The following is an 11,350-nucleotide window of genomic DNA, read 5'->3' as shown; positions in this document are numbered from 1 at the left end:
CTGAACTGTTTCACAATTTGTGATCAACAGTCCATTTATTATGAATTATGGATGCATACACAATTTAGTTATTGACCGGCAATGAAATAACTCTTAAATAAAAGTGCTAACCTCACTGCTCTGATTCAATTCTGGCCAGGTCTGGTTTAGGGATGGCATTGATGGAGACTTGCTTGGAGGTGCTTCTGCGGGAGAGCTGGAGTAACCTACCTCACCAGTCTGTTCCCCGACTTCTGAAATGACAGGAATCACTATAAACCAAAATAATGAATTGCACTCAGTTTATTCTCAGAAGAGCTGCTCACATCTCATGGAAACTGCAAAGTACCCTTTGGTTTCATCTTTTCCAAGTAAATACTAAGCAGCAGACAAAAAACACTCATTCAAGTCAAATATGCTATTTAGCTGATGCTACTCTCATTTTGAGGATATTTATAAAAAAAATGGACTTTGAAGATGACTATGTACCATACTATCTCCCAGTACTCTGGGTTTTAAATTACATTAAGATTTTGATTACATGTAGAAATAAGTGTAATTCCTTCTTATATGATGAGAAAATAACTTCACAATAATGTTTATTACATCAAATCCAGCACCAAAAAACTTATCTTACAGAGTACCTCCTTATAATGAAAGGCTACAGCAAAACCAGTATATCAATGCAAACACAAACCAAAAATATGAACAGAGATGAAAACCATTCCCTTAGATTATTCCCCAAAGAATATCCTTTGCAGAAACACTCCTTTAGAGTTGTACAAATTTTCATGATGCAGCACACTTTTTTTACTTTACCCAATTCTCTTCTAGTTTGAAGAGAACAAAAATCTGAACAGATGAAGCATTCCACATAACACAGTAAAATCCTGCAGTATTTGTTTTGCTTAGATACTACAATACAAGCTAAAGCAATGCCTTGAAGTTCAGATTACAAATATATAATGTAACACAAACAGTTGAAAGAGTGACTGATAAGTAGCTACACATATTAACAAGATGTTTGCAGTCCAAAGAATTAAAACTAACAAGACAAAATACTGCTCAAGATGAAAGATGGCTTAATTAAATTATCATTTAAAAGGACTGCTTGATTGATATGTGATTGAAGACTACTGCCACAAGAATGTGTGATACGCCATACCAAAAATTGATTAAAATTCATAAAAAAAGACTGGTTGCAGGCTCCTGAAGAGCTGAACTCTGTAGCCTGCTCTCCTGCTACAAAAGTTCAATATTCTGTCTGTGGTCTTCCATTCAGAAGAAACTCGTAACAAATCCAGTGTCAAACTAAGCCGTGTAGCTTGCGGGAGTGGGGGAGGCATGTGTGGGTGGTGGTGTAAAACTAGCAGCAACAAAAAGTTTGAACTGGAAACTCTTGAATAGTCAACAGTGACCAACTGCACCTTTGAAAACCAACAACAATCCATTATTGTCTCCAAAGTGCTGTTGGGGACAGCAAGAGGCATAGCCTAAGAAGAATAGCCAAAACATTGAAGTCCAGAAAGGAATTAATTGTCCCGTCTTGAGGCCAGGGGAGGCTGAGGTGCTACTGACATGAGAAAAGGCACGCACAGAAACCCGTACCTCAAAAATTTCAAAGGTCTTGTACTTCCTGTAAATAGCCAGTTATCAGGTTGAGACTCAATGTTCCCAAAATTGTGCCCAGCACTTAGCATCTTGTACTACTGTCGTTTAGGGAAAATGGCTTTACAAATTATTTAAGAAAGAAAATGCATCTAATACCTGTTACAGGCAAAAAGCATCTGGCAATAAAAATAGGCTACATCAAGCTGATATTTACAGGTGCAATGATGTCACCAATTAGTCAAGGTGACATGCTGTGGTCATTGAAAACAATACGTCAGTGGTAATATTTTGGGAATGCATATTGCATATCAATTGTTCTGAAGTGTAATATGAATAGAAATTTTCTAATGAGTTAAAAAATCACTCAAAATTCTCATGTCAATAAGGGTACACAAGATAACTGAACTAACGAATAGTGTTATACAAAAGATCAATAGGTAAGGCTGAAAATTGCTGTGGATAGGCTACACAGCTACCTATAATTCAAGGAATTTTGCAGGTATCTACAAAAAACATGCATAAGACACCTATGGAAAACTTCAGGTGTTAGAGTAATCAAGTTGTGTAAGACACAAAGCATGGTAGATTCTTTTTCTTACAAAGAAATTGCATTGTTGCAACAGCCCAAACAAAAAACAAATTCACAGAAAAGCAAAACTTGCTTTGAGTTTTGTAAAGGGTTGGTAGCTTTTACTGAGATACAATTGAGTTTAAAGGCAAATATTCACATTTATTTACATCATAGAATGTGGTCTCACATTTATAAGAGGTGAGACTAGTACACTTTTCAGCTGCAGATCATAAATTCTGCCAAGACAGATACAGATGCTATCAACAGTATTCAATTAATAAAATAAATGCATAAGCACTTAGAGAAGTATTTGTACAACTGCCTGACTTCATGCTCCCATTTTCATTCACTGCAGTTTTTCTTCTACAGACTGTTCTTACACAGACAGATCTTGCTCATTCTGAAGAACTGACATTATCTATCTACAAATATCACAGCACAATGTTAAATCTGAAGTGGAGCTGCTGCAATCCAAATAATTCTTTGAAGTACACTACCCAATTCAAAACACTAAAACCATTCAAATCTGTTGTAGAATTACCACATTATTCTAAGAACTTAAACCACCTCATTTGTCTCCCTAGTCAGCAGAAAGATATTAGCACCTCATTCAACATTTTTTTCCCTATTAAAATTCTGTAGGGGCGTAATGTTACACCAGAAAAATGACCAACTATATAAATGCTCTATTATACAATAGGTCCATGTCATGTGAGAAATACATATCCCTGCTCATGAAACCAAATATAAGGCAAGACCAATATGTTAATGGGTTTGGGACACCTGCAGCCGGTCACATAACAGGTTCACAGCAGCTGATGCGGGAGAAGCTGCCAGAGTAGGTCAACCACAAGAGTTCTTCCCTCCCTCTGTCTGAACAGAGACAGAGGGTGCTGGGAATCCTCTGTTACTTTTCTTTCTGCTGGTCACTAGTTCAAAAGTCAAAATGGAAAGAGACAGCAAGTTTCAAGCGCAGAGCAGAAGCGTGGAAGATCAAGGGGAAAGTTTTTAACAGAAGGACAGAATTAATAAGGATCTTGTTAATACTTTTGAAATCGTTATTAACCATCTTGCACATTGGTTTAAAAAGACATTCAAGTAATTCACTTTCTTGAACAGTTTGAAAGTATGTTATTCACATTGAGGCTTCAGTTCGCAGAAGATCACACCTAACAATGTCTGTCTTTGAGAAAGTTGTATCCCATGAAAAAAGTGCACTCAAAAAGACAATCTGCTGCCATACTTTACAGTTTCTATTTCTGAGAATGCTGCTGGAAGCAAGCTTTATTGAAGTACAGCTTTTAGGGGAACTAAAAAGAAAAAATTACTACACAAATTTAACTGGTTGATCTTCCTAGGCTGATTTACAGTCCTTACGTTGAACCCCATGTAATTTAACATGCACATTAGTCTGCACATAGCCCTGTAGCTTTTAATTTAGATGAAGATAGTAAACATATACTGGAGATTTGGACTGTTGTAACTACAAGTAAAACTATAGGAGGCTACTGACTTAACTGAAGTCTCTTATTCAACATAAAAGTTCTGGTGATAAATTATGCTAGGTGCTAGAAAGCATTTGCTATTTCTAATACTGCCCCCCCAATCTAGTTAATAGGATAAAACTCAACAAGTTTACATGAACCATCACTTTTCATTGTAGCTATTAGTAACAGCAGAATCAAGTATCAATGAGAACTTTTTTTTTTAATTGAAGAACAGCTTACACAGCATGGTAACCTTTTAACATTCACTAAGACAGGGTAACTTCTCTTTAATACCAGAAAGAATTTTTTTTTTTTTTACTACTTTAAAAAGTAGTTTTCCCTCAAATTTAAAGACCATTTTGTACCTCATGAAAATAAGACACAAAGTTTTATATTAACACAGTTGCCTATAAAATAAGAACAATAAACACACACATAGCACTTTTTGGTTAATGTCCAATTTATAAAGTTTCCAGACAACTTCAGTTAAACAATGAAAGCCTTGAAATCTTTTACCAATAAAGGCAGCAGAAGATCAGTTACAGATAAAACTGTCGGTGGCAGGTTTTTTGGGTGTGTTTTTTTTTTGGTTGGGTTTTTTTGTTTGTTTGGTTTTTTTTAAACTAATGATGTTTTGTACAATAAATTTTACTCCATTTCCCATCAAGATTTTTGCTTGGCCATCACCTTAACACAAAAATAGACAGAATAGATAGGTTTTAGACATTTGCTTGGTATTCACACAATTAATTGTAGACATTTCTTATGAACGTCTTAGTCATAGTGAAATGCTTACTCATACTGAAGACACTTCACTTGCAGCTGACTGCTGTTCGAAATAGTTCTTTGAGGATCCAAGCTACTGCCACAAAAAATGGTTTAATTATTAAAGCAGAGGTAGTAAGAGCCACAGTATCTAGTTTAAGAACTTGTCAATAATTGTCAGATGGAAGTCTCTGACATCGTACAAACACAGTATGAAGAGATCCCCTTTAAAGTATTTAGTAAAAAAAAAATTCTAGGAAATCATAGTACCTGTGAACCCACAGTATAACCTGACTTTCCAAGCACAGACTGCTTGTTAAAAAGTAATCTAAAGCAGTTTTGGAATATTCCGTTTCTTTTATCTGTTATAAAATAAAAAAGTGATGGCCAGAAGCATCCTGTTTTTAAATACCACTTTTACATGGAACAGTAGTTTGCTTTTCAGTTATGGGGCTGAGTTTTTGGCACATATTAACAAGCAGAACTCATACATTCAATGGTTTATCTGGGAGCATTCAAAGGTAAAGCACTATGCACATAAAGACTAGATGCCAAAGTAATGGAAAATAAATCCTGCTGACAAGTCAGGAGTAGAATGAAAAAAATTAAAATCTGCACTTTCAAACATCCTGCACTGAATCCAGGAATATTTTCTAAGTAACTTCAAGACTTGGAAACTCATGCCATATTTTCAGAAATGAGGCTGAACAGAAAGCATATTCATTTGAAAACAAGTTTGAAGTATAACTGGATTGGGAATTCGGAATACAATAGATGATCATGAATAAAATCCATACTGTGACAATCCTGTTTTCCTTAAACTTTAAAGGACGCAGGCAGTATTTCTAAATGTAATAGTCAATATGTGTACTGTTCCTAAATAACATTTCCCTGTACAGAAATATGTATGTGCTCAGACTAGCTCTGAGCAATGATTAAGACTTCTAAAAATTGCACATTGCTTTACTTCATACTGACTAATGTGTTATGCTCATACAAACCCATTAGTGTCTGCTGATATACTGTAACCTTAACTACACCATCATTTGAAAATCGTGAAATTTGTGTTGAAGCATGTCTTACCCGTCGGGTCTTCCAAATCAATCAGTTTGGGCATTAAACTTTCAGGTAACTTTTCTGGCAAATCATACCCATTCTTCCTAGCAACTACCAGATGAAACGCAGCACAGAACTCATCCAATGTTAGTGCACCATCTTTATCAAAATCTGAGAGCTCCCTAAAAATGAAAGCTTAGTATAAATACATTTTTTAAGGTTATTTTATTTCCAATAGACATACTTCTGTTGTGCTACTTGGAAGATCAAAGAATACAGTTTATAGTTCATTTTACCCTCTTAAACACTTCATATTAGCTCCACTTGCTTTATTCTTCAAAGAAGATGAGCCTTCATTAACAACGTCCTTAGAGCTTAAAGATTATTAATTAATTCCATTAATTTAAACCCATTTTTATCTCCCCAGGTTTTTAACTCATTTACAACAGTACTACACAATATTATTTGCCTCAGATTTTTGGCAAAGTATACTAAAGAAGCAATAGTGCTGAGGCAACATGATTTATTTTAAATGGGAAAATACCTGAATTAGAAATCATTACACTGAAAGAAAGATCAAATCTGCCAAGGTAAGCCACTTAATGATAACAAGCAATGATGCAGTATGAATACTAGAATATAATGAAATACAAGCTTTGTACCAAGTCAAAGCTAAATCTGTCATCAAGTCCCACTATGTGCATTAAAAAAATATTTTCATATGTAGATTTCATTTAAACTTAGACTTGAATAAATATAGACAAGGAATCAATTATTTAGATTTAAATGCATCTAACAATAAAAACCTCAAATAAATTACTTCTTACTCTGAAGTGTTTGAAATTTCTTCAAAAGCCCAAAATGCCTTGTAAATAGTGCCAGCCTAGACCCATTAAAGCCCACTAAAATAATATCGGCATGAATGTGAGTGGGACTGAACATACTAGATTACAAGTGAAGTTTCACTTTATAGCACCTTCTATTAGGTTATGATGACTGCCAGATAGCTGTCAGCTTCCTAAATAATTATCCCAAATAAAGACACATCACACTTACCAAATATGAGAAAGTTCAAGAATAGGTAGTTTTGACTTAGTGAAAAATTCTTTAGCTGCAGATCCTGAAAAATTACAACAACCATTTTTAGTTTTTAAAGCAAGTTAAATCATTAGAAGACTTAGAGTTATGGTACAGGAGATGAGCTATTTAGCAAAGGTTTTGGGAAAAATGGCACTAATTACTAGGGTTAAACACAGGAAAAAGGCAATTGGGTTTCAAGTCCTTTCTTGAATTAAACTGGACTTTACTAGAACATTATCAGTAAAATGCAGAACTTTCTTCAAAACGGTATGCAAACCTAAGTAAACAACAAAGTCTTTGTACAGAACTGCTGCACCCACAATTATATTTTTTTTTTTAAAGAGTAACTTACCTGGTATAAATCCATTAAGATCAGGTTGAATGGTTTTAAACTGATTAACATAATACTGCCTTTGTTCATCAGTTATTTTCCAGGGGTCATCATAACTACTTGATTGCCTACGAATTTCATTTGTTGTTGTAGCTGATGCTACAGTTCGTACTGTTGTCTGGTCCTGAAATGAAATATTTTTCCTCAGTATTATCTACCTAAAACACTTCTATGAATTCTCAACTTCTTGCCTTCAAAAAATAAAGCATAGTTAAATCTTGCAGTAGTTTAAAAACTGCAGGAAACTGCCAACAGATTGCATCTAAGGATAATGACAGGGTATTTTTGCACACTGATACATATGGATAGGAATGACTGCAGGTATGTAAGCAGGAAAAAAAGTATGTCACATATGCAAAAAAGCTAAACGCAAAAGTCATAATTGTTGACATTTTTTAAATTAGAAGCTTTCAGTTATCATTCCAAATGAAGTCAACTCAATGAAACAAGTATCTGTTGGGTAAACAGCACTGAACAGACTACAGCACAGATAGACAGTAAACATCTGCAATGAAGATTATAAAGAAAAAAAAGGATTGCAACATCAATCTGAATGAAGCAAATCAAATACCAATAAAGTGTCACACCTGGACAGAAGCAGGATGCATGGCTAAAAGAGCACTGGTTGGTGGGGTATCTGCAAAACTGACCCAATTTTCTTGATGGGGTGGTGGTGAATGGCCAGACCATATGGGATCACTAGAAGTAGATGAGCCTGAAAGTAGAAAAAACATTTTCTTTTCAAAAGACAACTTTGAAAACTGAGTAAGAACTATGGATATGGAAAGCAGTCAAAAAAAAAATCCTGAAACACATGCTCCTGTTAGGGAGATCACCATTCTACAAGTGTGTAAGAAAATAAAACCAAATTGCATCAAGGTGTAAAAGTTCACCTCCTGACAACTCACTCCTATAGATTTTTACATTAGGTCAGCTTAAGTCTGTACTAAAGAGACAGAAGTGAGGAACAAGCTTATTGCAACATGTGTGAAATGTAAATTGTGTTTTAGCCATTTAATGGGTTTTGAATGAGTTAATTCTCCACATTTTCACTGAATTGAAATGAGCAACACTTGTATGGACAAACAGCTATTTAACAGTGGCATACGATTTAGCATGCAACTATTTTTTTTTTTTTTCCTTTTTTAGATTTTAGTTTGCCAAAGAACAAAGCCTTGGAAATTCCTCTTAAGAATCAGTCTTCTTGGCACATAGATTTTTTTTTCTAAATTATTTCTAGACTAACTTAACTCAGCTGCCCAAAAACAGTCCAAGAATAATAAAAGGCATCCATATAGAGTGCTGACATCTGCTATGTATTAACTATCTGGAACACAATAATTGAGATTCACCCAGTGCCTTGTTATAATTTACTTCTGAAGTACTGCTGATGTTCAATGTCTTAATAGAACGATGAAGCAGCTATAGAAAGATCTGGCCACCCACTGCCCTATGTACAAACCCTCAGAAGTCTCTCAAATTGCAGTTCAAATTAAAAATTTAAGGAACTCTGATTAGAAGGAAAACAATCCATCTAGAACAAGTCTGTAAGAATCCTAGGAATCCATTCTACTCCTTGACTCCTAAAAGAAATGCCGAATTCCCTAAATCTAAGCAGTAGTTGTGAAACTGATTACTTTAATCTACTCTCTTGCACAACTAAATGCTTTCTCTTGAAATATACTTAGATAGGAATTTCTGCCTCATCTGCAGAAGCAGATTCCCTTTATCTGTAAGCCCTCCACACAACACACAAACAAGAAATATGACATTGTCATAATTTTAATCCTTAGACGCTAAGATCTAAATTGACACAATAAACCCCAATAATTTATTGTCAAGATGCTGACTAAAAATATTGCTATGAGAAGTCCATTTATCTATAGGTAATCTATTTATGAAGCTGACAAATATCAACAATTTCAGGTTCTTCAGACTGATGAAATTACTAGTACACCATCTGCAGTAAACAGAGTGAATGAAATCTGAGAACCAGTGAGGCATGCTGAGGGCTAACATCTGAAGTGACAGTAACATTGTCAGTATACAAAATTGCTATTTAATATCTGGCAGCACACAAATACTTTTTCATTTCATAAATTACCTTTTTCCTAGGAGAAAATAATGAGGTAAATGCTTAGAACTGGTTTATCTTTGTTCTTCTCCTATGTACAATAGCCATAATTGTGCACAGCACATTTAATCTTGTATTACAGAGAGTAAAAATTGAGATTTCCAGAGGGACAAAGATTTTTGAAAGAGGAGATAAGTTAAATACACAAAATTTATAGGTTACATTATTTCTGATTTTCATAAAAATATGAGAATAATACAAAGGGAGGGTGTTTGGTGTTGGTTTTGTGGTTTTTTGGGGGTGGGTTGAAGTTAACTTTACTAGGATAAAAAGCCACTATTAACTACTCCTTTTGTTCCCAAATTTGTCCTCCACTTCTGGGAGCTCCTGATGTGGCCTGGAGCTTCTGGTGACTTTATCCAAAATTGCTGAGGATAAAGGCAATAAGTTTGACAAAGCGTTCTGCCTTGGAGTTCTTCTTCAGCAGCTGGCCTAACTATAAAACACTAGAATGAAAAGTGCAGAAAAGCTCAGTCTCTCTCCACCTGGTGTCTCTCAGCACAGGGCTAACAGACTGTAAGATGCAGACAAGCTCTCCCCGTCCCTCCTAGGGATATGCCACACAAATTTTACTTTTGATGGCTCTCCCCTTCTCTGCCCCTCAGACACTGACATTATTACCACTAACCTTATATACATTTACTCTGCCTTATCCCAACAGTTTGTCTTAGCACAGTTCAATTTGTACCCCGCTTAGCACAGCACCTCTTCCAAAGCAGTAATTTACAGCGTTGGAGATGCCAGTAGCACCAAGTTGTCATACCTTCCGAGTACTTTACAAGCATTACAAGAACTGTTTCCTTTCTCCCCTGTTCCAGTCACCCCAACAAGATTAGTCTTGCTTTACTGTCCCTGTTATTCACTGTGCGTTGCAACATTTTAGGACACAGGATGAGAAGGCTGGAGAACACAGGAAAAAGATTACTTTACTAGTAACTGTGGACATCTGGATCTACACACATACTCACGGGCTGCCACCAGCCAATAACTCAATTCTCAATCATTAAAACTACATCTATCTGACATTTTAATTAGAGATAGTCTCCCCTCGCTTTCTTCTCAAACTACAAAATGAGATGAGGAACACTGAGGTAGAAGGGAAGGTGGAAGAAACTGGGTCAGAGAAAAGACTCAGAAAAAAAATCAGTGTATTTTTATTTTTTTACGATTTCAAACTGTAAAGAAACAACCTTCAACGGTCTATGTGCATTTTCATCAGTGAGAACACCATTAACAGCACTCTGAATGGAGAGCAGGCCTAAGAATAGCTATCAGATTTTAACTGGCTGAAGTCTAATGCACTATGTTTAGAATGAAGACCTAACTTGAATTCCTGTGGCTGCTCTATATCCTTCTCCTCTAGCTTGACTAGCTTACCAACACATTGATAACTTCTGGAAAATGATCTCATTCCCTGTGGAAGAAAACTTACCCCCTCACTTTAAGCTACAAATATAAGAAATGGTCTATTGAGATAACATCACAGTAGCTTGTACTTTTCAATAATCATAAAAATGTGGGGTTTACTTACAGAGAACTAAATTTTCAACTAACTGTAAACTAACAAGAGCTCTCCTTACCACCAATTTGTGGTGAAAGAAAACCAGAAGGTGAGTACAATTTTGGCAATCTTCCCTCCCTGAATAATCATGTCCAGGTAAGAATAATCTTTGATTTGTAACAAGGCTAATTATCAATAATTAATTATTGAAGCAGTAAGTAGGAGACAAAGGACTACTCAATTCCCTGCAAGGACAGTAAATATCTCAGGACTCTAAAGATGGAAGTGAACTGTTCGCACAGTAAAAATGTTCCACTTCTATTCATGAAGTTTTCTGGTCCTTGATTTCATGAAATGCAGCAAAATCTCTCCCAATGAGAAAAAGAAAGAAGCATGGCTTAGGGCTGCAAGTTCTCATACATGTTCAGACATCAAATCAGAACTTTGATGTAATGCCAAGGAAAGCTAACAGAGGTCCTATGACTGAACAGAAAACCTCAAGGTTTTTTTTTACTGGTTTGAAATCATTATTTGGATACTACCAACAGAAACCCTCTGCTTTGCTTCCCGTACAAACAGACTACAAGGTAATAAAAAATAGTTTCTAGCCCCTATTCTGACATGCCACTCAACTATCATTTGAAGTGGGAAAGGGGTTCTTTCTCCCCAGTTTGTCACAGTCAAAATCCTTCTAGCAGCTGAAGCTGTACTGCAAAATGAGCTGAAAGGTAGAAGTATGAAGTATTTTTTTTCTTGTAACTACAGGAATAAGAGG

At 35.5% G+C, this 11,350-nt stretch overlaps 1 protein-coding gene across 2 annotated transcripts in view; it reads right to left on the bottom strand.

Moving 5' to 3' along the window:
* Positions 1–11,350, bottom strand: part of REPS1 (RALBP1 associated Eps domain containing 1) — a 48,542-nt gene that overhangs the window by 20,489 nt on the left and 16,703 nt on the right. The window contains exons 4-8 of one of the 2 annotated variants that reach the window (XM_010293883.1): positions 7,528–7,655; positions 6,902–7,064; positions 6,526–6,589; positions 5,497–5,651; positions 112–233 (exon numbers count right to left, since the gene is read on the bottom strand). In XM_010293883.1, the coding sequence (XP_010292185.1) occupies positions 112–233; positions 5,497–5,651; positions 6,526–6,589; positions 6,902–7,064; positions 7,528–7,655 (632 nt within the window). The remainder of the gene's footprint in view (positions 1–111; positions 234–5,496; positions 5,652–6,525; positions 6,590–6,901; positions 7,065–7,527; positions 7,656–11,350) is intronic. The other variant, XM_010293882.1, reaches the window with a different exon arrangement.

The sequence above is a fragment of the Phaethon lepturus genome, unplaced genomic scaffold (genome assembly GCF_000687285.1).
Source record: "Phaethon lepturus isolate BGI_N335 unplaced genomic scaffold, ASM68728v1 scaffold5919, whole genome shotgun sequence".
Classification (NCBI taxonomy): domain Eukaryota; kingdom Metazoa; phylum Chordata; class Aves; order Phaethontiformes; family Phaethontidae; genus Phaethon; species Phaethon lepturus.
Note: the sequence above shows the minus strand (reverse complement) of the source record. Positions and strands in the feature narration are given on the sequence as shown.